The sequence below is a fragment of the Diadema setosum genome, chromosome 5, assembly GCF_964275005.1.
Source record: "Diadema setosum chromosome 5, eeDiaSeto1, whole genome shotgun sequence".
NCBI classification, from domain to species: domain Eukaryota; kingdom Metazoa; phylum Echinodermata; class Echinoidea; order Diadematoida; family Diadematidae; genus Diadema; species Diadema setosum.
This window is the reverse complement of record NC_092689.1, coordinates 34431638-34457537: the sequence shown is the minus strand read 5'-3', so window position 1 is coordinate 34457537 and position 25900 is coordinate 34431638. Positions and strand designations below refer to the sequence as shown.

The 25900-nt window shown below is 39.7% G+C and overlaps 1 protein-coding gene across 1 annotated transcript in view; it reads left to right on the top strand.

Annotated features, from left to right (window-relative positions):
- The first annotated feature begins 531 nt into the window (after positions 1-531).
- The window catches only part of LOC140229327 (phosphatidylinositol 3,4,5-trisphosphate 3-phosphatase and dual-specificity protein phosphatase PTEN-like), a 35982-nt gene continuing 10613 nt past the window's right edge, over positions 532-25900 (top strand). Inside the window, exons 1-5 of the mRNA XM_072309603.1 lie at positions 532-666; positions 6722-6766; positions 8408-8582; positions 21018-21125; positions 21706-21906. Coding sequence (XP_072165704.1) covers positions 605-666; positions 6722-6766; positions 8408-8582; positions 21018-21125; positions 21706-21906 — 591 coding nt within the window. The 5' untranslated portion in view covers positions 532-604. The remainder of the gene's footprint in view (positions 667-6721; positions 6767-8407; positions 8583-21017; positions 21126-21705; positions 21907-25900) is intronic.

Here is a 25900-nt window from a genome sequence, read left to right as displayed (position 1 = left end):
CAGATATTTGCTGCTGTTGTATTTTCTTTTTATTTCAGAAGGAGATGAAATTTCCTTTGCTTGATTTTATGATCCTTATTTTGCTTTACCCAATATGAAAATACATGCAGTTATGCAAGGAAACTTCTTTGAAAGCACTTGTTTCCAGTGTGACTTACTGTACATTGTCTACATGTAGTCATTCCATCTGAAAATATGAAACAGGTATTGTGTATTCAGGTGATGACTACCTGTAATGTAATTTGCCCCTCTGATTGTTTGCATCATTATGTACTTATTTTATTTCTTATTATAAATGATTTGATCACCACTTCAAATCAGTTTTTTTTGTGTGTTTTTTTTTGTTGTTGTTGAATGGACCAGTACATATAGGCCTAATCATCAAAAGAAAGACTCAAATTACACTGGCTACACTTGTGTACAACAGTAAGATGCATAGGTGTATCGACAATATGTTGTGTGTGTATGTCTTTGTGTGTGTGTTAATATGTGTGTGTGTGGCTGTAACCTCTCCTTTATTTAGGCTGTGGATCCGGCACCATTTTACATCGTCATCACCTTAACTCTTTGCGCTGCAACAGATATCTGCCCCAACATTATCGCGATGGGGTTCCCCGCGGAGAGCCTAGAACGGGTGTACCGCAACGACATGGAGCACGTAGTCAAGTAAGTTCCCACTTCAATCTGCTGCCTTTGATTCCTCCACGTTTGCGCGTGACACCAATATTTCCCCAGTGGTCATCCATCCTCTGTCTCATGACCACAATGTCTGCTTCTCGTTCCCTCTCTGTAGAGAAAAATCTAGCACCTGACCTTCTCGTATGTGCCTTTAATCTATTTCATTCCTTCATTTTGTCTTGACCCAATTTACAACCTGTTGTCATGTTAAGACACTTCCTATAACAGTGTCAAGACAACACCCCCATCAAAAAAGAAACAAAAGAAACAAACAGAACAAAACAAAACAAAAAACATACATACAAACAGCTACAAAAGACAAAAACAGATGTGAAGTAGATCTGTGTGCATAATTCTGTCATGTTCCCTGTCATTAAAGGAGGAAAGAAATCAAATGTAAAAAAAAAAAGGAAAAGAAATTGTTTGATTCAGTATGAGCTGCAGTCATTGTTTCAAAAAGCATGTATGTTCATGTAATCCTCTTAGAATCATATATCCTGTTGTAGAGTTATACAATAAGAGTCACGTTTTCTCTTCGCGTGATAGGGAAAATGCTTCTGTGCTTTCGCATGCCATGCAGGGCTTTTGCTCATCAAGTTATGATTTCTCCCGCCGTTGCCGGCAAGGGCTCATCAATATTGTATCTTCCAGGCATCGTATTGCATGATACATTGTGTGCTGTTGCACACATTCTGCCCTCCTCCATTCTCTCTTTCTTTCTCTCCCCCTCTCGTCCTGTCTCTCTCTCCCTCACTCTCTCCCTCCTTCTCTCTCTCTTCCATCTCTCCTTCTCTTCCCTGTCTATTCCTCACTCTATTCTGTCTTGTTCTGTGGGTTTTTTTTTTTGGTTTTTTTTTTGTATAGATACCCATATACCAGTGTCCCCCTTTTTTTTGCTCTGTATTGATTTTGTGATTGCAGCAAACGCCCACAAGACTCTTATTCTTCTCAGCACGTGAATCTGAAATGCCTCTGGCGCGAGACCTCCACGATTTCTTTTGTGGAGGGCGAAAAAATCATGTGACTTTTTCAAAAGAGATTGGGGCTATCCACTTACGTCATGTCGTTGGATCTGAGGAGGCCACCCTCTGCAGCGTTGATGTGTAGTATTCGTATGGAGTCAGTAGAGTGCATCAAGCGTCATTTTGGAGGGATTCAGGGATTCCGATGTCTTTAAAAAATATATATATATCCTTGGCCACAATTTTCAGTTACAGATAATAACTTAACTTATATCTTATTCAGTTACTTTATTTTTTTTTTCTTTTTAGTTGCCCTAAAAAAGTTGATAAAGGTATGGAATAGTGCTCTGTTTGGTTTCTTTTTTTTTTATTTTTTTATTAATTAGAGATAAAAGATGAGGACTTCAAAGGCAATATCCACATTACATCTTCTGTACGCTACATAAAGTCAATATGTAATATTCATTTTCAAGAATATCACACATTATTGGTCTAACAGCATTGTGAAGAAGAATTACTGGCAATCCAAAGCGTGATTGAGCACAGTTTTTAAGTTCCTTCTTTTCAAAGCAGAATGTAATAGGATCCTGTTGAACGTATGAGACGGCTGTCTCTGGAAATTTCCGCATGTGCGCCTAAGTAGAGCGATAACATAACTCCTTAATGACAACGTCAGACACAAGGAGGAGATATCATCATTTGGTCTGCATGTGTCAGCACGTTCTTACCGTACTCATGATAGGAAATTAATTGATTTCTTACACCTGGTTTTTTGTAATATAAGAGCAGCCATCAAATCCACAGTACAGGTTGAGAATCATTGCGGAAGACGACTTGCACGTTGAGTACCCGCCTGGTACGAAAGTGAAAGTAGCGGGTAATGAAAGAAAGAAAAGTCTTTCAAAGCAAAAGAGAAAATATTTACAATGATGCAGAATGATCTGAAGAATAAAGGTGGTAAGAAAAGGAGGGGAGAGGGGGAAAAAAAAATGTCTCAAGGGGCAGTCCATTCTGGTGCACAAACGGAGATGCCTGTCTGTAGAAATTCTATTTCGCACTTATCAGACAATGTAATGCGACACAATGGTTTGAGAGTGATGAGGCTTATTGTGTCGAGATTTGCGCTAGTTTGATTAATGTGCATTCACTTTGTTACGGGCTGCCCACCGGTGGGAAGAACGTCTGTCATTATGAATGACGACTAATGACGAGAAGTGCATGTTGCACTGCGCATGTTACGTGGCAATTTATTCTGCAGAGACGTTTCATTTCGTAGTCTCGCGCAAGTTTTACCTCAGTCCAGGCGTGCTCAAAAAAGAAAAAAGAAATAAAGAAGCTTAGAGCTTAGTCATTTAAAGTGCTTTGCAGGATTTTGATAAATTAAAGTGCAATTCTACAACATGTTAAAGTTGTATTTAAAATGAAGGTAATAGAGATGAAACAAATAAATGTTTCGTCAAGACTGGGCCAAACATAAGAAAGCCATTGAATTTTGAATTTTTACAAAAGTATGTTTTTACAGAATAGTTATACATACAACTTAACAACCAGGGGATGTTTCATAAAGCTGTTCGTAAAGTTACGAACAACTTAAGAACGACTGGATGGAAATTTTGATAAGCATAGCACATCAGACTGATCACCAGCCGTTCTTAAAGGACAAGTTCACCTTCATAGATATGTGGATTGAGTGAATGCAGCAATATTAGTAAAACACATCAGTGAGAGTTTGAGCAAAATCAGACAATCCGTTAAAAAGTTATGAATTTTTGAAGTTTCTGCTCAGTCATGGCTGGATGAAAAGACTACTATAGCTTGTGATGTCACATGAGTACAACGATATAAAGAAAGAATAAAGAAAATTCAACATATTTCCATTTTTCTCGCATAACAAAAGAACACTTTACTTCTCTCTTTCAGAAGGCAGGGGGAATAATATTACCCTTAACATACATCAGTATCAAGTCGAAAAAATGTGCACTTTATTCAAAAAGTAAAGTTTTGTGAAATTTTCTTTTTATTTTCCTTATATAGTTGTACGCGTGTGACATCATACACTGTAGTAGTCTTCTCTTCCAGCAGTGACTGCGCAGATACTTAAAATATTTGTAACTTTTAAACGGATTGTCCAATTTTCCTCAAACTTTCACTGATGTGTTCTACTAATATTGCGGCATTCTCTCAATCCTTATGTATATGAAGGTGGACTTGTCCTTTAAGTTGGTTGTAACTTTACAGACAGCTTTATGAAACAGGGCCCAGGTATGATACAAATATGATGTGATAATGTCATTGACTTGGCATTTAGTTGTGTTTCTTTTTTCATGTGAAATGTAGGACAATTTTTTTTTTTTTTTTTTTTTTTTAGCATTGAAATATTATATAGCAGTGATGACTTTTCTGGGAGAATGGTGTGTGAGTGCTGAATATTGACCAATTATTTGACTTGTTATTTTTTTTAGCTTTTTGTGCATGTACTGAATTTAAAAGAATAATTGTGAAGTGATGACATCTTTCCCTCATGATTTGTGTGTGGGGGCAGCAGCAAATCTCAGTCTTTGGCAATAATGTGGAAAATTACAAGTCCACAACTCTTTTCGTTTAAATACTAGGTCTGATCTTGACAAAACTTCTATGGCCCATTGTGTTTGTCTGATGTTATTCTGCCTGTGAATAGAAGTCAGTTTGCAGTGAGGTGTATTTTTGTAATTTCTGCCACTATGATATCTTTTATGAACTGTTGTCATCAGAAGATAATGCAAATAATAGTGTAAAAACAATTCCAGTGTGTCAATTCCTAGAGTGTATATTAGGTGATCAAGATGCAAGCTCTAATATGCATATTTCTATAAATACAAGAAGGATTCATATTCATTTGAGCTGAAATTCATACATCATACTGTAACTCTTACTATCAAAGTTACTATCAAAATTACAAACACTAGGGCACAATTTGTCTAGGTATTAATGGTAAAACTTTCCCTCAATATGATTGGTGATGAAGTACTTGCTTATGGAAAACCTGCAAATTTGTTGCATTCATTTTTGCTCAGAGAGACGCGGCGCAATCAGAAAAGTTTCACTTTATTTCTACTCACACTGTCAAGTTCTGACACCTGTGATTGCTAGCTATAAAAGACGTTTGCCTCCTTTGAAAAATTAAGAACTCATTAACTATCGTTCAGTCCTTTGACGAGGGATTTGTGCAGCGGATGCCTGCGTGGATAGTGACGCGGTGAATTGCACAGCCCTAAATGTCAGTATTTATATTTAGTGTGCACGGACTGTTTTACCCCTTATACGCACATAAAGAGCTGACGTCCTCCAGTGCAAAGGAGAAACATGCCACAGAGCCCGGTGCGTTCCATAAAAAGCGTAATCGAAAACCTACAAAATGATGCAGGACCTTCTAAATTTGTCCGTTGCTCCATGTCTCTGAGGGCGCGGAGCCGTGCACGGCATTGATTCATCCCCCTGTTAAATTCCCAGGATGCACACTCTTCGGCTATATATACGCCGATGTCGACCGGACCGGCTCTCCGGTAACCCTTCTTGTGTGGCTGAAGGGTGTTCGCTTGCATTCCACAACCTGTAGCACTGGGCACACAGTTTATCTATTGCCGACGGCATATATGAGCATCAGCTATGATGCACAATTGAGAAAAGAACAGTTCAGAATATTTGATGATACGAGTATGTATGACAGGTCATCAACCTCACATCAAGCTATTGGAGACTTATTCAAAATTGAAAAAAGAAAAAAAAAACTTGGGAGACATACATGTAGAAACAGAGGGGGAGAGAGAGAATGAGAAAACTGCAAAGATGCACGACAGGTTTTAATAGGGAGAGGGTAATGTGTACAGAAAAAGATTTTTATGAACACAAAGGATATTTACTGTTTAAAAAAAAAATAATTAAAAGATATGTATACAATGTTGACTGAAGTTTGCAAATTTAACAACATATCAAAATATTCTCCCCCAAACAAACAAACAAACAAACAAATAAAACAAACCAAATAGCACAAATGCAAGGTACTTCATCTCCAAGGTGGAAAATCAGTAACTTTGCTTCTTGAAAACTGATGATCTTTATTTCTTATCATTCAATCATCATTTGCAAGCTTTTCTTAGAAGTAACGATCAGGGTAAATGTATGGTATATGTGGTGAGTGAGGCATTGCATGTAAATTCTGTTCAGAGCTCGAGAGTAGAGGCGGGCACTTATCTTGCACAAGGTCGCCCCCTCCTCCCCCCCCCCCCCCTCCATATCTGTGAAATGACTTTTGTAGCTTGCAGTGTGCATCAAAATATTAAACTGCATCAAACCTGGGCACCAAGTTGTTGTCCCCTTTGCCTATGCCGCAGAAAAGCCCAGTGTCTGGTTTGAGAGCCCTTGATACGTGCAAGTAGAGGGTTACAACCCTTATACTTCATATTGAGTTTGAGTTGAGAGCAGAGCTGTGATTGTATTCACCAAATTGTTGATGTCCATGACAGATTCACCCCCCCCCCTCTAAAATTGGGGGGGGGGGGGGAGGGAGAATTTGGAGACAGACATGTCACTACAGTTGTCATATGTGACCTTGACATTGGTCAAGCAGAGCCACTACCCAATTGTAGCAAATTTTTTAACAACCAAAGCGGGGTCCTTTCTGAGCAAATGAAGCCTTAAATGTACATGCCCGGCATGTATGTGATTGGTGTTTTAAATTTATTTACTATTTCCTTTGCATATTTTTGATTGTACAGGTACAAAAGCTAGTTATGTGATATGAGCCTGTATCTGTGAGTCTGGTTGAATTTATCCCCCCCCCCCCCCCCCCCAAAAAAAAGGGGGGGGGAAGGTTGTGCGTTCATACTGCTGCAAATTATTGCAGGAAGTGGCATGATACTTGATGCATGTTTCCGAAGAGGTATGAACAAAGCGAATGCAGTACGATAGAAAGAGCAGGAATGATAATAGCAGGAGCTGCCATGTAAAAGTGATTGATTGGTGCTTTAAATCTCTAATATCCCTTGTATTTATCCATTATCTTCATGTATTTCTTTATATTTCTATCTCATTTCTCTCTGCAGATTCCTAAACTCCCATCATCAAGATCATTATAAAGTGTACAATCTGTAAGTATAATGCCTAAAGACAGCCCTGTCGGCTGAAGGATAGGTGTTCCCACTATGAGAACGTACTGATATAGCATGAATATTTTTAGTAAGTTTGTGTTATATTTGGCTGTAAAGTGTAATCATTCTTCAGTTTGCATGTGAATTTCTTCATATATGCACTGCAGGTGTGCTGGAATATTTTGCAACATATGAATACACATACTTTTGGAGAAAAGTGGTTTTTGACACTGCCAAATTTCCTGGAATTTGATTTAAAAAATGAAGGGATTTCTCTCGTTGGCAAAAAAATTCTCCTCCCCAAATAGCAGTTGTAGAATCTGACTCAGTCAAATATAAAAATGTGAAAATTCAACACATTTCCTCGTAGGATTGATGATACCAAAATCTGTCTACCCCACCCTTATATATCGCGAATGAGAGAAAGAATATGTCGGTTTACTTTTATTGTGCATTCGTGGAATTCCTGAGTGGACATATACGATCAAAGTGACTGTGCGATATCCCAGTGTCGGGATTACAAATTATGTCAAGTTTCAGCCTCCGTGCATGTTTATGTGTTTGGATAGCGTGTCAACATTGACACAAAACTAGATCATAATGTTGAATCTTCATATTTCATACCTTCCCTGAAGTTATTGATCTGTTTGTGGGTATTTTTTTTTTATAGCTAGACAAATAATTTTTGAAGCAATATCTAAGGTACATTTACTGTAAGTTTTAAGGTATTTTGAATAAAAACAGTGAAATTCAAACATAATTGGAAAAATACACAGCAAAGTCAGCCAAGTGTTCAGAATGGAAGTGCATCCATGACATGCGAGAGGCACATGGATACAAATGATTTTGTCATGTTATGACAATGTTGCATGTGAAATACTTCCCATTTGTTTTATTCATGAAAGGTCACTAAATTTTGACCTGTTTGAAGGGGGAAGGGGGAGAGGAATATCTTTGTTTCTTTCATTTTTTTTATTTATTTTGTACTTATTTGGATCACAATGCTCTAGACGTAGTGAGGGCAGTGTGTTCAGATGCATTCTTTTAAGTCAGTAATAGATCATTTATTCATGTGAATTATGGAAAAGCATTTGCGTAGATGTAATTATGTACAAAACAAATCATGACCTGTACGCACTATTAGGAGTATGTGCACACACACATATGGATATGTGGGACTATGTGTAGATTCTTGCCATGGTGCAGTCAAAGTTTGTTCTGTGTGCCCCTTCTGGAATTCAAAGAAACAAATGATTTTGTCGCCTCCCCCCAACTCGTTGAGCTCATCGATGCGACAGTTCAGAAATCCCTTCAAATTCATAATGTCATTTGAGAAACTCCAACATACATTTCATCAATATCACTGATACCATGTGGTCAGTATAGTTATTACTGTGCGGTTTTGATCGCGACGATTTACCTCTTTCAGTTCAGTTGAATGTGTAATGAACACTTGAAGGACATTATTGAAACCATCAGCTCAAGCAGTCATCCAAACTGCAGAAGAATGGCTATGACAATGTAAAGAAATGTGTCCATTGTTCAGCAAGGAAGTGAATGACCAATTGAACCTTAATAATCCCTGTTTGCTTCTGTCGTTTTTCTCTCCTCTCCCCCCCCCCCCCCAATGCACCACCCTAGATGTTCAGAGCGGAATTACGACACGTCAAGGTTCGACAACCGGGTGGCGCACTACCCGTTTGACGACCACAATCCCCCCCAGATCGGTCTCATCAGGCCGTTCTGCGAGGACGTCATCCAGTGGCTTGCCCGAGACAAAGACAACGTCGCCGTCATCCACTGTAAGGCGGGAAAGGTGAGTCGCCATGGTGATGCTGGACCACGAACACCCCATCATGGACTCTGTTAGCGACCTTACATCCTGGTCAGCCTTTTTTGAATCATGGAAAAGACCAACATTTCCGTCTCCTGTTTGTAACCTGTCACTGTTTGGCTCTAATTTGGAGGAACTTCTCACATAAGAGATATTGGTCCACATCCTGATTCACTGTACCCAGCACGTTCACATCTGTCCATACAGAAATTTTTTCATATGAATAGATTATATGTTATAGAACAACATAGCCTGAAAGAGATCAGACAAATATTAACAGAGCCATGACCATATGAATGAATGTCGCTGAACCATCAGTGGTGTGTCGTGGGCCCTTTGAAATGGTCGTCCCAATCATGTGACTGACATGACCTTTGCCGAACTCCGTATTTGCTCACTTTCCGTGTGAAATGTTACAGCTTTCCCTATAGGACTCTTCACAAGATCTATCAAGGTCATTCTGTTGTGTGACATATCCATCAAGGTTGAAGAAGCTGACTGCATTCATAGTCATTCAAGAAAATGCATTCGAATAGTTTGTCCATCTCTTTCAGCATAGAGCCCCATGCAATTTCTTTATGCAACCAGTGCACTGGTCCCAGGACCGTAGCCGATATTTTGAGTTTCCCATGATATGCCCAGATGTACTATTGACTGAATTTCAAGCCGATTGTAAGCATTGTTCAAATTGTGCTCAAACTCGCACTATTCTCTATCTTTGGCTTTGCTGATTTTAAAAAGAGTTGGTTCCCCCCCCCCCCCTCCCCACAATAAGAAAGACCAACAGGAAAATGCATCAAGTATTGTTGAAGGGAATTAAAATATGTATTTACAAATTGTGTACTGCCAGCATGGTAGGAATGCTTGACTGAAAGTAGACATGTTTTAAATTGATGTCAAGCCGTTTCATGTGATAAGATTAGTGTGAAATTCAGCAGTGCGTCAGTATGTTTGAACAATAATGGTGAATATTCTCACCCAGAAGCACACAAGCATAAATTAGATTCATGAAAAGTATAAAAAGAAAAATGATTATCATTGATTATCTTGTCGTACACTACCTTCTGTACTTTGGTGGTAAACTTCATCTGTTTTTTTTTTTTTCATTGTTTTATAATTTTTTTTTTTTTTTTTTTTTTGCTTTGGCTAACTTGAGAACAAAGAGATTGGGCACATTATAGTTTTTATAGTGCTTATCTAAGTGACTTAAATTAAGGAGGAATTCATAGTGTTACCTGTATTCAAACTATTAAAAACGGCTTGTATTTTCAATATAAGGAGGATTTTAACAGATGCATGCAAGTATCCAGGTAAAAATTATGTCGCCGAATGACGAGCAGCATTTATATAGCACCACTTGTCTGTAATGTAAAGAACATTCAAAGGTGCCCAGCTCCTACAATATGTCACATTCTCAAAGTTGCTGGAAAAGATAGGTCGTAAGTTCAGACTTGAAGGTATCAACAATTTTTGAATCACAATTCCATGCCACATTTGAGTTGGTGGTAATGGAAAAAGTATAGTCAGACAAACAGAAACAGAATGGCAGGTAGAGGTTTCGTCAGTCTTGAAGTAGGGCCTAAAAGAAGAAAGGTGTGGCATTTCGCAGTTCCGCATGTTTTCGTAGAATGGCAATATTAGTGACAACCACATCGTATAGAAATAACATGAGGTGGTGATGTCATGGCTGCGTTAGTCTTCCACAAACTGCTGAACTAAATGTTGCTAATGTTCTCTTTCTCTTTTTTTGTTGTTGCATGAAACCAAAAAATCAAAACAAAAAAACACTCTGTGCGTCACATCCTTGTTACATTACAGTAACTTAGCAATGAGGAGTTTAAGATGGAAAAGGAATATGGCCGCTGATACATGTAGTTGCAACCAATGCCACTATTCAGCCAAAACACACAAAACTGTAGAAGTGTGTAGTCTTTTCATTACGAATCCGATTTTAATTAAACTGCTACCATGCTGTTTTCTGCTATTGCTCTGTCAGTTTGAAGTCGGGTTGGATGTGGTGTTGAATTGGACTTCTAATTCAGGTTTGCAGGGAATCACATTGTCGCATGAGCTCTCCCTATCTACTTCATAATCAATGTATGAAACCTTTAGAAAAATAAACTAAAACAACAAAAAAAACCTCACTAAGTAATGGCATGGTATAGAGGCCCTGACAAAGAAAGGCGCATGACTATAAGCGAATGATAAATGCACCATCAGAGGTGGATATCTGCAGTGAACTCTGTCTGCCTCTCTCTCTCTCTCGTACTGGCCCCTGAGTTTGCCCCTCTCGCCGCGAGAGGCGCATGTGATTCTGGCGTGTTGGCTGGGAGTACCCGCAGCTATTCATAGCCGCAAAGAGTAGTTAATGGCCCCCTAATGAGGCGAGAGGACTACCCAATTAGCAGTCTAATGAGGGTGCTGTGGCCTGGATATTGCACCCTGGGAAGGCCGCCCAGCAATGACACACCTCTCATTACCCCTGTGGAATTTTCGAGATGAGCATTTCAGGAATAGGAACAGAGACACACACACAAAGAAAAAAATATGAGGGATGAGAAGGAGGAGGAGGAGGAGGGGTCTCCAAAGTCTGTAAAGTTGTGAGATGCAGAGAGGTAAGAAAGAGAAGGAAAAGAAGAAGAAGGAGGTAGAAAAAAAAAAAGGAGGAGAAGAAGAAATAGTAGTAGTAGAAAAAGAAGAAGGAGAAGAAGAAGGAAACCTCAATAGGAGAGGTGGATAATGGAAGATGCAACAGATGAGATCCAAAAAGTAGCTGTAGGAGGGATCACATGCAAAACGTATAATTACAATGTGTGGGGAAGCCATACAGACTGGGTGCTAAGGAAGGAAGGCTGCCTCTGAGGTGCAAGAGATTAAATCTTCTTGTTTGGCACAATGCGGCGGGTTGATACCGTTCTGCTGGTGCAAGAGATGATGGGCGGAAACAGATCAGATTGGCAATGGGGAGATGTGAATGGATAGAATGAAAATTGGAAAAAAAACAAACAAATGAGATGACATAGACAGGATTAAGTAACTGACACATTTATGAGCAAATGATGTTGTAGACAGGCACAAAACAGGATTAGATAATCTGTATGGGATGTAACAAATTTGATACAAAATATGCCAGAAAGGGGGGGGGGGGGGCATTTCATGATGACGCGTACCGGATAGTCCTTGCAGTTCTTGCCGTTAGTCTGGCAACATGTTGAATACTCGGAGCTGACCTGCGATTTTCAAGCTGGGGGTATTACAACGGTTTGATACGATCAGTGCCATTCTTGTCCTTGTGGATTGGGTACAGACGTGATCGGGAGGATCTGATGTCGGAGATGAGAGGTAAATTAATGAAGTGGCAAATAACAAAATGAAGCTACTGTAAAAGTGGATATTTTCGCGCGACTAATTTTTCGCGCTAGGCCGGGTCAGAAGAGTTTCGCGTGTTTTTAATTCCGCGGAATCAAGACATCATGCACAGGAATGTATGGCAAGCAAAAATATTCGCGTGTTTTTATTTTCGCGCTAGTTTCTGGTTGCGCGAAATGCGCGAAAATTTCCACTTTTACAGTAATTTGAAGCCAGTAAACTAAGAGGTAAAGAGGTACCAGATGCATTATCATTGAAAGAGGTCAGGTTTGAGGTAAGGTGTAACAGAAATGCTATGGATCCATGGGAGGTGCGAATGAAATTCTGTTAATATTTGATAGAGCTTTAAATCTTTATAAATGTCATTTTTTGAATACTGAAGGACGTACAGATTACTACGAATTAGAAGAGTTTTAAAAATGGTATATAAGTGTCTTTAAGCAGAATGAGGTATCATCCTTGAATTAGTTTCATTGCTGTTTAAAAGCAATTCTTATGAGAGTCATTGCTAATCTTAATTACTAGCCTCAGTTGTTGTTCTTTCTTACCTCCTCTGACCTCCTCTGGCAAATTTGTTCATTTGTTTCTATTTGCAGCAATGTATGATGCTCTTGTAAGCATGAACACAATGGAATGGAACATATGTAGTAGTCAGGTAAATCTTGAATATAGTTTTGCTACATGAAGACTGTCAACAATGAAGAAAAGGGGGATATAAGTAGAAAATATATGGGTTAGTGTGCAGCCCTGGATATACAGTGTAAACCACAGTTCATTTCCAAGCACTTGAATGAATTGCTGAGCAAACATCCCTTAAAGGGGAAGACTAGTAACTGATCGGTGGGAATCAGTGGAAATGCTTGGAGATGATTGTTCCAATCCTTATGGGATTCATTCAAGAGTTCATTGTATCTGTATTGTTGTGTGAAAATGATTTGCTTCAGAATGGTCTCATATTCAAGTAATGTGCAGTTTAATGCTTCCAGGTTAGCGTCCCTGGTCAGTGACGGAACATTAATCTGCACATTACTTGAATATGAGACCGTTCTGAAGCAAATCATTTTCACACAACAATAGATATACAATGAACTCTTGAATGAATCCCATAAGGATTGGAACAATCATATCCCAGCATTTCCACTGATTCCCACTAATCAGTTACTAGCCTTCCCCTTTAAAAGTTGTCCCTGAAAAACCCAACAAGGAAATGAATGTTTAAGATTCTTTTTGTTTCTCTGGAATAGTTGAGCGAGGAATGATCTGACAGTACGACTGGTGTTCTTCATGGGGGGAAATGGTTGATATTTTTAAATGACAAGGAATTCAAAAAATCAGTATTCCTTAAAGGGATGGTATAGTTTTGGTTGAGACCTAATTTCAGGTTTTTAACATTTTTTTGGTGAGATAATGAGAAACCTCTTACCGTCTTACCGGTCCCTTGACCGGGCGTGGTCGTGGGGGCGCTGCAATGACGTGGACACCAGTCTCCTCCATCTTTGTCTATCTTGGGCCAATGCTTGGGTCTCTGCAAAAGGTTTTCCCGTCCACTCTGCGATGTTGTCGGCCCATTTCTTCTTCTGTCTGCCTCTTCTTCTTCCCCCCCGGGACTGTGCCCTACAGTATGATCTTTGAGAGGCCGTCCAATCGTGTGACGTGGCCATACCACTTTAGGTTCTTCTTCTTGACGATCGTGAGGAGGTCTTCGTAGTGGTCAATGGTTTGCCTGATGGTTTTCAGCACTGATTCATTTGATTCATTCATAAGAAACCTCTTATGAAATGTGAAAGAACATGTAATTCCATGAGGAATTCAACTTTTATTTGATTAAAATTGGTTTTGAAATGGCTGAGATATCCAAAACAGAGCGATTCTAATAAAGTGTGGGGTCCACCCACACTTTTTTACAATCGCTTTGTTTTACTTTGTTTTTGGATGTTTCAGTCATACCAAACCCGATTTTCATCAAATAAACTTTGAATTCCTCTTAGAATGGTATGTTCTGTACTATGTCATACAATAGTGTTTTCTTGGTATCTCGCTAAAAGTTAAAAGCCCAAGTCTCATCTTCACCAATACTTGTACCATCCCTTTAAGATATGCTGTGAAGGTTTTTTATGATAGATAATCTACCTTGGCAAAGTTTTTTCTTGACCAATTTTGTTTTGTTTGTTTATTTTTGTCTCGCCTGGAAAGCCGAAGCAAGACATGACTTTCTTTTCAGTCATCGGCTTTGACCATCGGCTTTAGGAACATAACCTAAAAATGCAGGTCAGGCTTTGAATATGGGTGCAGTCTGACAAGTTCAAAGGTGAAAAGGTCAATGAACTTGTCCTAATAAGCACTGTACTCACAGTATTTTGGTGTACTCTCAGTAACTTTCCACGGATTTGAGCTATGACCACCAAACTCACACCACAGGTACATAACCTAAAGATGTGGTCAAGTTCAAGTATTGGTGAATTCTGACAAGGTCAAAGTGTCAAAGAACTTTCCCTGATTTAAGCGCCATGTTGTGGGCTCTCAATAACTTTCCACAGCCTTGAGCTTTAACCACAAAATTATTCACACTACAGGTACATCACCTAAAGATGCCGGTCAAATCAGTATATTGGTTTAGCTGGACGAGGTCAAAGGTCAAAAGATCAACAAACCTACATTGACAAACGCTTTAATCACAAATTGTGATATGTGGGCGAGACATTACTTGACCTTTGTCTTGTTGATTTTTTGTGGTATTCATTATGATGTGATTGTGCGATGCCTCACGTATCCGAAAGAAAAATAACGGGAGTTTCAAACCAGGTGTCAGGTGAAAATTGCTATCTTAAGTGTGTCATGCGCTGTGGAAGCTACAAACCAGTTTTTGTGACTGGTATCACTGATGTGCGAGAGAGGGATTTCCCCCGTCTCTAGAGGCACTCGTGTAGGAGTTTACGGGAATTCAAAGGTTTCTTTTTATCTTTTGCAAACTCTTTGTAATTTCCCTTGTCATCCTCTAGTGGCTCTGCACGAAGATACATGTATATGGCACCTGTTGGGTCTTAGCCAAAACACAAAGGCTTCATTAGCAAAAAGCAGTGAAAGTATTCTTCAAATTGCTGCATTTACTTTTCTTCTACACTTCTATGCTGCACGTCTGAAAGTTAGCACCGCACCCAGTGTGACGATGAAAAATGTAGGCTGCATTATTGTTTATATCAGAATGTGAAGTGAACCCCTGCGATACAATGCAGGGACATCCAGGCTGCAGTGAAATTGAGTTTCAGGATGTCGACTTCTATAGCCATGGGACTGTTTCTACAACAATAGGGGATGGTGTGTCAATTCTTGGAATTTGGGGGGGGGGGGGGCTTGCCAGGAAGTATGTTACACTAATCTTCTAACAATACTGTGCTAAATGTTTCTCCCATTTTTGAGGTGGGGAGATTATCACCCATCATGTGATGGCCGGTGCCCAAGCTCTGAAATGTGCTATCATTAATGATTTCATAGTTTTGTAAACTTGACCATTGTGAGATCTCCGACTGAAATGAACGCATGTCATAACAAATGAGAGGTTTAACTTTCGTTTTGATGCTCTATAATTTCTCATATTTTTAAGGGAAAAAAAGGCAGGATTTAGGGGCTGCGGCATAGAGAAAGCCTCAAAAAATGTGCCTCAAACACCTCCAGCTCTCTAGTTTTCTTCTGCATCTTGCTCCAACATAACGTTCCCTTGACCCCTGTGTTCGGTTGGGTCAAAGGTCAAAGGAGAGCTTCATGCTAAAGTGGCTTTATTACTTTGACTGTCCTTTTTTTGTCACTTCTCTTCCTCCCATCCGTATTCTCTCTCTCCCTCTCTCTCTCCCCTTGTCATTTTGCACTTGCTAGCTAGTCAAATTTGCAGGAGTTAATGAGAATCGCAGGATACCCAGTGTGACGGTGCGCTCTTGGCTTTGTCGCACGAGGCGACCACTTTCGATAGTGCAGTGTCCTGGACGGCCGCTCTGTCCCGTCAAAATGAGCGCGACTGGCATTGCTATGTATACCGCCTCCATGGATTTATAATGCCCCCACTCCTGCAGCCTGTGTAGCGGGTGGAGTCCAGAAGCGGTCTGCGTGCAAGATTTTCAAGATGGACATGGAATTCTGTATCTTTTCCCAACACAAGCTGGACTTGCAATTGCTAGTGACCTTTGGAGATGGTAGCCCCATATTTGTACAGTTTTGGTGGCGGGAGGTGGGGTGGGGGGGGGGGGTGAGGTGAATTGATTAGGGGGCCTTCATATATAAAGGCTGGTTGTCACTCAAAGTTATACCCTGCGTGGCAGTAGTGTGACAGCGTTCAACCTGTAGTCATACACCCAAACTTGATACAGGCAACTCCTTTGGTTCAAAGTCAGTGCAGTGTGGTTCTATGAAAGTCCGGTCGCTAAAAGAAAAAAAAAAACTAAACAAAAACATATGCTGCTGAATAAACACCATATGATAGGTGTAGTTTAAGGGCTGATAAGAAAATATGCTCAATATCTCAGTTTTGACAGTAATATATTCCCATTTAATTTTCATATGGATATAACCATATACCACTCCCACGTATAGGTATTAATATTTATGTAGGCCTTTAGCTTACTGAGTTTGGACTTTGCTGTGATAATTCTGCATCAGACATGGTACCACACATGACTGTGAAATGTCCATTGTCAGTTGCATAGAATGACACCTAGCAGATGTCTGTTTGTACACAAAACATTCTAGGCTCTGTTTTCCTTTAGCTTTCCTGGCTTGGCTGGCTGCTGCTGAAGAAGAAGAAAGCCAATCAGAAAACTTTGCAACTTATCTTTCCTGTTTTCAAAAAAAAAAAAAATAATAATAATAATGACCATAGGCAAATGCCATTTTCAATTTACAGTAGTTTGACACCACTTTTTTCTTCTAAGGATAATGATGATAATGACAATGATAAAAGCAACCATTGTTGGTATTATGGATTTTTGAAGGATTTTCTATCTTTTAGCAGATAGGGTCAATGAACTTGGGAGCTCAAGCTGCGCATATTAGAGGTTTGCACGCACACTCTGAAGTGCGTGCTCTGCTAAGGCGAGGCGCCGCGTAGCTGGAAGCTGATGACATAAACAAAAGGCCTCTATATTGCGAATTTGGGCGATTTTCAGCATGCGTGTATATGGGTGGAAATGAGCTGCTTGGCAGAGGTCTGTGCTTTACAAGTGCTTTTTCTAGCTATTATTGTTATTGTTTTGGTTGTTACTATCATTTGTCATTATTATCATTGCCTTGAAAGATTTTATGAGATGAAAGAATTACAGGTACAGTCAAGTCAATGACAACCTTGCCCTAACCTTGCCCTTGCTTCACATGAGGATATGATGGAAGGTCTTATGCCCTACAGCATATCAAAAGATAGAACTATGTTTCGCACCGAATATTTTTGTTACAATCCATTTGTATATATACGGTTACCCCCAGAGTAAGCTCTGGACTTGCAGCCAAATAGATATACATGAATAACCAATGCAAGGAAAGTAATCACCCGTGTGGTTTGATACAGATGCTACTGCAGAGGGAGAGTGGTTTTGGATTGGATTGGATGGGGAAAAAAAGAAAAGGTTGCAGAGAAAAGGTTGTCCAATCTGTGTCGTGCATTTGTTTGTTTGTTGGTTTGTTTCTTGCTTGTTCGTAAGGCTGCTGACACCCATCCTAAGATCCCCCCATGGGATCACCTGTCCCTCTGATTGAGATAGAGAGCAGGGCATTCACCTGCAGCATTAGTGAATAGGAGACGGAGAAATGGTCAACTCGGAGGGATTCCCCATTTGCATGCAGCTTTGATTTATACCCAGGTTCAGCCTCAAGAAACTTTCACCTGCTCTTATGTTTTGTTTTTGTATTTCTTTTTTTTTTTCTTTAAGGCATGCATAGTTCATTACTCTATGTAGATATACATATTCATATATTTTTCTTTTTCTAGTAAAAGGGGAAGCTTTTTGCCACATCATGATCCCACTGTGTGTAATCAAAACGATCCTCCCTGAGGTCCTGTAAAACTCAAATCGTGGCGGTGTTATTCAATTTCCGTAAGAAATGTGTTGACAATGCTGCGCCGGTGCGCTACAGCTCTATTACCATAGTTCTAGTATCATTATTTTATAGATTTTTTTTTTTTTTTCAAAATAAAGCTGATATGGTATAATCTTCAAGTATTGTTCTTTGAAATTTTATATTTCAGATTAGGGGCCGGATAAGTCTAGTGTGATTTGGATATTGGTTTCAGCAATCTTTGTGCAATTTCTATTCATGCATTCCTGTGTGTTTCCATTACATACCTCTCATCTTTTCTATTTTAAGTAAGGATGGCAAAGAGTAATTACCATTATGAAGACATGTATCTTCCTTTAGAGAGTGGCTGGTCATTATGCAATGAAACATGAATCAACTGTCTTCCTTATATGTGACACAGATCTAGTTTGACACGTACTTTACATATGATGACATAAATGGTATCCCGGGGTACCAAATAAAAATCAGCCATTTTGTTGAATTATTTATTTTTTTAAAAAGGTTGTACCCTGGGTGCCAAAAAGAGGAAATTATTTTGGTGCTGGAGCTAGCGCGCGCTAGCCACTGCACTGCACTACACTAAAGCACACGTTAGTGGTATCGCAGCTTTCATGCACGCATAGTATAACATGCAGTGGCATGGGAAGGACTATGTACACGCACACAGTGCATGCATTTTTCTCTGACTGTTCTCGAATGGACGTGAGGTGGCGCTACACAACGCGGTAATCCGGGGTACTACGGTACCCCGGGGTAACGCGTGGTGCATCATATTTTTAAGTGACGGCGGCGCCGCCTGTTCAATGGGAATAAGACTGTTGCAACTCCATCTCCTGAAACTCCTTGATTTCACTGTCATTGCTCTCAAAAAAAAGAGGGGGGGGGGAATGAAATGCAAAAGCCTGTTGACTTGCTGGCTATGACCTTCACAGATATACAGTCCCTGTCAAAGTCATATCAGCTGACGGAAGTTAGCAGGAAATGTGGGAAAAAGGGGATAATGAAGCAAGAAGCACATGGGGATGTCCAAAGCGCATCAAAAGTTCCAGATTGTGGCAACAAGTAGTCGGATGTTACTTGCGGTCATTGCTCTGCAGCAAGTGTATTGGAACTGCTGCTACAAGACTCTGATATTACGTTGTAGGTGCGGACTTCATCGTAGGATATGAAGCCCTGGAAATTTGCTAATTTAGAAATAGCAACAAAGAGTTATTCAAAATTTTTACAACTGAAAAAAAAAAGAATATTTTAATGAACTACAAAGGTTCAATGGAAGAACTTTTCTCTGTTTTTGTTGTACTTTATGAAACAATAGAGCACTGAAGAAATGATGCATAATAGTCTTTTCTTATAGCTTGGATTGGAACCAGGCGTGCATTTACACACTCGGGCCAGGTGAGGTTGTTAAGAACCAGTTTCCATGGCGATACACAGCTAAGACACCACACTTTAGTACTCTATTACAATGAATAGTAAAATTTGCAATAAAAGGATATACCATTAGACCACAGGAATGTGAATTCTTGGACTTGATGAATGAAATGTGTCCTTTCTTCTAGAGTAGCGAATTTACTATATTGTTCTGAGAGGATACTGGAATTTTTTATGGTCACTATCTGTGGGATGTGATCTCTAGGGCTTAGTGTTATGACTGTCGACACTGCAACGTCAACGAGGAAAAGAGGACCAAATAATTCAAGAAACAATAGACAAAAAAATGTTTGCATATCACTAAAACACCAAAACGGATGAAAGTCAAACACGGAATTCATTTGCTAGATAAAGTCGGCAGAGGCCATTTATTATTTAGTGGTGTTGTCTTCACAAAAATCATTGTCAGGCTTCATTTATTTCATTGGCACATGTTTTTAAAGCAAAAACACAGAAACAAAAGTCTTCCTGAGTCCAGCGTTCCCCTTTAAGCCAATTAGAATTGAGCATGAAGGTGATGTATAATTGATTGGAAACTTATCTCTTGTTGCAACAAGGCCCTGTACAGTTGTGTGGGTGTAAATATGGCTGTTAGATGGTTTCAAACGTAGGTATGAGAAGTTTAGTGCCTGATCTACTGTGTACAATCACATACCTGCAGAATTGTCCTCCAGGGGACATCTCTTTCTGCAACTAATTTGCCTGTTCCAGGTTTCTAGTGCAAAGAGAGCAAAGGGAGTGCAAAACATCTTAATGCATATATGAAAAACAAAAGTGATAAACTTGATATATTGTGAGAAGAGTCGTGCACAAAATCGAAAAGACATCTATAAAAGTTTGCCAATCTGAGAGAGAAAGATTTGTAAATTTAAGAATCCATTATAGATTAGTTTTGAGGCTTTTGAAAATTTGGCCACAGTAGTAGATGATTACCTATGAACAACAAAACAACATAAAAAGGAGAAGTTGCCAACATGTCCAAGCCCAAAGCTGATGGGAAGGAATGTATGCAGTGATGTTATGGAACTTTGCATGACAAGTTGACAATTTTGAGAAGTCCATTTAACATTTAATGTGACTCACTGACATTCAAAGCGATCATAATCTATGCATTTGCCCAGTTTTGCTCCTTGTTTTTGACTCATGCGGTGCCATTTTCTTGCAACATTTTTAGTTCTTCGTTTATGGGCTGTTTGAATTAACACGTGGTGCGTGCCCCAGAATCTGTTATGAAGGGATGGCTTTTAGAAGTGCGGAGCTGGCTATGACTATCGTAATGTCTTTCTTTTTTTTTTTCATGGGGGGGGGGGGGGGGGGCAAAGAAGGGATATCATAACCACATCTGGAATTACATTACCATGGGTCTCCGTTTCCCCAACATGGAATTTGCACAAAGGATCCAATTTAACCCTTATGGGGCCAACACTTCAAAACTGCCATCTTGTGCGGTTTACGTCCCAGTAGTGGCAATAGAGTTATATAGGAAAGAGGGCGTGTTTTCAGGAATCATAAGCACTTCACTTTTTCTCCCTCTCTAATCTTGATATCTTCCTTCTCCAGGGGAGAACAGGGGTGATGGTGTGCGCCCTTCTCTTACACCAGGGGCGGTGCCTGACGGCGGCCAGTGCAATGGAGTACTACGGCAACGTCAGGACCACAGACGGAAAGGTAGGTTCCGCCCACCCTGCCGGTTCAAAGTTCAAGAGAGTCTGTTCGAATGGGATCGCTGTCTGATGCATTCGCAACTCCTAGACGATCCGAAATGAGCATACTCTTTTCCGTTTGAACTCATTAACCCTCTCACAACAATCATCTAAAACTTTCGTTGATGTTTTTTGTGTGAACGGGTCCATGTTCCTACACAGTCGCAGGAGCAGGCAGACTAAGTGCCGCCACATGGGTTTGCAGACAGAACAATTTGTAAGAGACATAGGACGATATTGCTTCTCATGGTAATGGTTTTTCATATATACATCAGTGACAACCTGTAGTATCAGTGTAGGGCTAATAAGCACTTTGAGTGATTTAGCATTATGTGCTTAATTAAGACAAAGGCATTTTGAAGTACTCCTTGATAAATCTGTAGAAGAAGGTAAGCCCGATGTGTTCTATTGTGTATATGTGCCTAGTCCAAAGCCCGTCTTCTAGAATGAGAACAGAAGCATTTCAAAATGCTTGACTGCATGGGACAGTGTCATCTCGGCTCACTCATTACCCCCTTCTCTTTCCCTCTGTCCCCATCAATCAGGGGGTCACTATTCCAAGTCAGAGGCGCTATGTACAGTACTATGGGGAGCTGGTCAGGCAAAATGCCATCTACAAGTCGGAGATGGTGCTACTCAAGCGGGTGCAGCTCTTCACGATACCCATGATGAGCAGCGGCACGTGTTCGCCGTTCTTCTCGGTCCACCAGCACAAGGTCAAAGTTCACACTCAGGAAGTTGTCAAGGTGAGCAGCAGCAACAACAGCAGCAGCAGCAGCGTCCTGCCCAACCACATCCATACATTGATAACCCTTTTTGAGTTGACACTCTACGTTGGTAACTTTGCCTAACAGTGACGGGTAGACTCAGCACGGACAAAGCTAAGACAAACTTCCTCTTTTTTTGGGGGGGGGGGGAGGGAGATGATTATCATCCTGTTTGGGGCTAATCTAGTGCATATTTGGAGTTCCGGTCTCTCTAGAATCTGTATCGGAATGATGTAAATGTATCCAAAGGGTTAAAGAAAGAGCAAGAATATGATAAGATTTTCTGGGAGCACATGATGATTGCATTAGGGACTTTCATTTTGGGGAAAATATTGGCAGAAATGATTACTCCAGATGAGATGAGTTGTGGTTTTGTTTTGTTTTGTCTTCATTGCAAACTGCATAGATGTAGTCAATGCTGGTAGTTAACATTTTCCTGTTATTTGCGTCCGTGATCATCCAGTTATCCCCACAATGCTATCATCAGAGAGTATTCAGCAAAGTTCAGTGAGCAAAGTAGTATCCGCACCCGCATGAGATTTCAGTCAAAGTGTGAGATTTGGTGCTGACCACAAAAATGTCGCCTTTCCGAGAAATTTGGGGGACGTGTGAGCACGTGCGAGACCTCTGGTGATCTTCAGTGCAGAAGTGAGGTGCATTCTAGAGCGTTTTGGAATGCTGTGGAGGTTTCATGGGCTGGAACAGACTCGGAATTTGGATAGAGAGTCAAGAAGTTGAGGTAATGAAATGCGAAACATCGTGATCAGGAATGCCACTTACAGGATTGTTTGAATATCTGATGGAAGGATTACTAAGAAATGCAGTGGCACGGTTATTTGGAATTGAGGAAAGGTTTTTTGTGGGTTTTTTTTTTCTCAGACCAACTGAACATGTAGACAGCTTGGGTAATGAGGAATCAAGTAAAGGTAAAATGTAGCTCACAAGATCAGTTGAAGATCTAGCATGCAAATTTACATAGAAAAATAGGGAATGTTTTTTGTCACGGAAATGGGGAATGTTTCAGTCATGTTGAAGGGACCAAGAAAAAAACAAAATGCAGACAAACAGATGATTAGATTAGAAAGGCTCGCTGATCAGGTAGAGTGTTGAGCATAGCTGGTTGTATCAATTCAGACTTGTTAGCTTTGAATAGGATAAGAGAAATTTCCTGGTTTATTGTGCTGAATACTGATATCCTAGGGGTATTTTTTTATATATATATATAAATTTGTTTGTTTGTATGTATGTTTTTTACTGGGGAGATAATTTATACAAAGAATATTGTATGAAATCATCTTAACGAAACACAAGAAAAGAAGATATTCACCTTTGGCAATTTAGTATATCATTTCAAAGATCCATTATCAATGTCAGAACACAAAAAAAATATGAAATGAATGTTGATTTACCTCCTCTTCCCATGTGTGTGAGTTAGGCGTAGCTAACCTATTCAGTATTCCAATGTGCCAACATGCTGACATAATCATGCCATTAGAACTTTTCTTGTGCAATCCAGTGCATCTAATTGCTATTAAAGAGGGTAAGATAATCTCAAGATTTTTGAGAGATGTCACTGAGGTATTAAATTGGCACATATCCTGGCTATCAATAAAAGGAAGAAAGAAGGAAATTGCAATCAATTTTAACTGCAGCAGAAGAACAGATGTGGTAGTCAAACAGGAGCAAAAAGTGTGTTTGCAATTGCAATATGAATATAATGTTTGCAATATTTGCAATATACTGTACTTTCTGGCAATAACAGTCCAGACGCAGAAATAATTCTTTGTTTCTGTAGGTGGATGATAACGAAGTTCCCATAGTTTCATAAAATTCTCTGTGACATGAATGACAGAATGTCTTATCTTGTGCCCTGCATATCCTTTAGAACTTATGTTTTTTCTTCCTTTCTTCTTCTTCTTCTTCTTCTTCTTCTTTTTTTTTCTTCTTCTTCTTCTCCTTCATCTTTTTTTTTGTTGTTGTCAATAATTGAATTTCAATTATGCTTTGTCCTGGAGTAATTGTTTTTCCCCTATGAACTGGCATACTTTCAGCAGGCATAATACATTTTGGAAAACAGAACAAAAGCATCCCGAAACGAAACAAAACAAAACACACACACACACGCACACACACACAACCCAAAGCCTTGGGGTATGCAAGTTCCTTGTGGTTGACTGGAGGGGGTCTTGACTAAATTTGCGTGTGTGTATGTGTGTGACGAATCGGGCGTTTCGATGGAACGGCGGAATTAATGTGCATTTTCATTTGTGTGTGGCCTGTTTTCGTTGGTTGAATTAAAGGAAGCACTGCCATCAAAGAGCTTGTATGTGTAAGCGAGAAGTCGCCTAGTGGTATCGATTGAGCACCCCTATGAAGTATGTTTCTGTTATCGCTGATGGCAGACATAAGAAACTAAGACCTGTCATCTGCAGCAAGCGTGTGAAACTTGCTTAGTCAGATCATCCTCGAAAGTTAATGAGACATCGGGCCTGTAAGATGAGGGTATTTGGTCGTCATATTTCATTCCTGGCTAAATCACTTACAGCATAGTTGTGACAGACTGCGACTAAAGAACCAAAATGAAGAAGTGTCCATTATGACAACGTACATGTTGTGGGGTAAAAATCCTCTTCTTCTTTTCTTTTTTTTTTTTTTTGGGGGGGGGGGGGAGAGGGGAGGGGGATATAAAACATCAGGCATTGTCCAATGTCTCATTCAATTGAGACATTTTGTAAAAAGATCAATCGAGAGAGAATTTTAAGCATTCACCTGCTGTCTTTATGGCCCTGTTTTGACAACAAAACAAAAAAAACATAGCGAGTCGGTGAGAATTTATTGATGCAATCAACCCGTTTATTTCACCAGATACTTGTCCTGTGGACGCAGACTTCTGTGTTTATCAGAGCTGTGCTTGAAGTCCACATTTTGTGATAATTTGCTCGCAGCCAAATCATCCAGGCTCAAGCCTCCAGAGAAAATTATGTGCTTCCTTGAATAATATGAATGAAAGATTAGGTGGGTTTGAATGATAAATGTAATTCTTTTTTCTTTTTTTTAATGACTTTGATTTTTTTTAATGTAAGTCAGCAACAGAAGTACTGTGTGACTTAAAAAAAACACACACCCAGTAAACTTGATGCAAAAGGCCAATATTCATTCCAGAGTTAGTGGCATTGGTTGTGCCTGAATCTTGCCGCAGAAAGATAAACTTTGTCGTCCAGATTTTTTTTCCTCTTATATGCCCAAACTACTGGGCATGTCTCTAAAGCAGTCTCTAATCTGAAGCAGGTTTTTTTGCACTTCTGGCCACGACAAATACATGTTACCATAATGTGTCAGTGTCCTTTTGCATTGCCCGTTTGGTGCAACCTCCAAACTTGCATCCTAGATCAAATTTTGGTGTCGGTTTGTGGGGGGAAATTGAGAACACTCGTAAATGGCAGCTGCCTGGAAAAAAACAACAAAAACACAAACCTTGCATGGTGGGAAGCCGCATAATTCTGTAGCAGAAATGTTGTTGGCTTCATGGAGAAGAAATCGGCGCACTCGAAGCTTTAAATGTCGTGATCAAAGTGGATGATGTGGGTGAGATTTGATAATAACAGTGATATACTGTTGCCATATAGATATTTCTGATGTTCAAAGGGCAGCACAACATGCCTTCATGTATTACTTGTGGTCACTGGGTATATTACACATCTAGATGGAGCACCTAAAGAGACAAAAAATTGATAGAAAAGAGAAAAAAAGATCTGAAAGATCAGTGTCTGTTCTTACTTTTTTACCGAAATAATTTTGTTGCTTTTTCCCCTCTTAACTTATATATCTACATAATACTGTAATGCGCCATATATTTAGCGAGCCTGATTTTTTGCCAATCAGGACTTCCCGTCAATGTTGGGAGTGGTTAAATTTGCGAAAGGGGAGGACAGGTATGAACAGAGAAAAATGCATAGTGTGTGCATGTCGCACT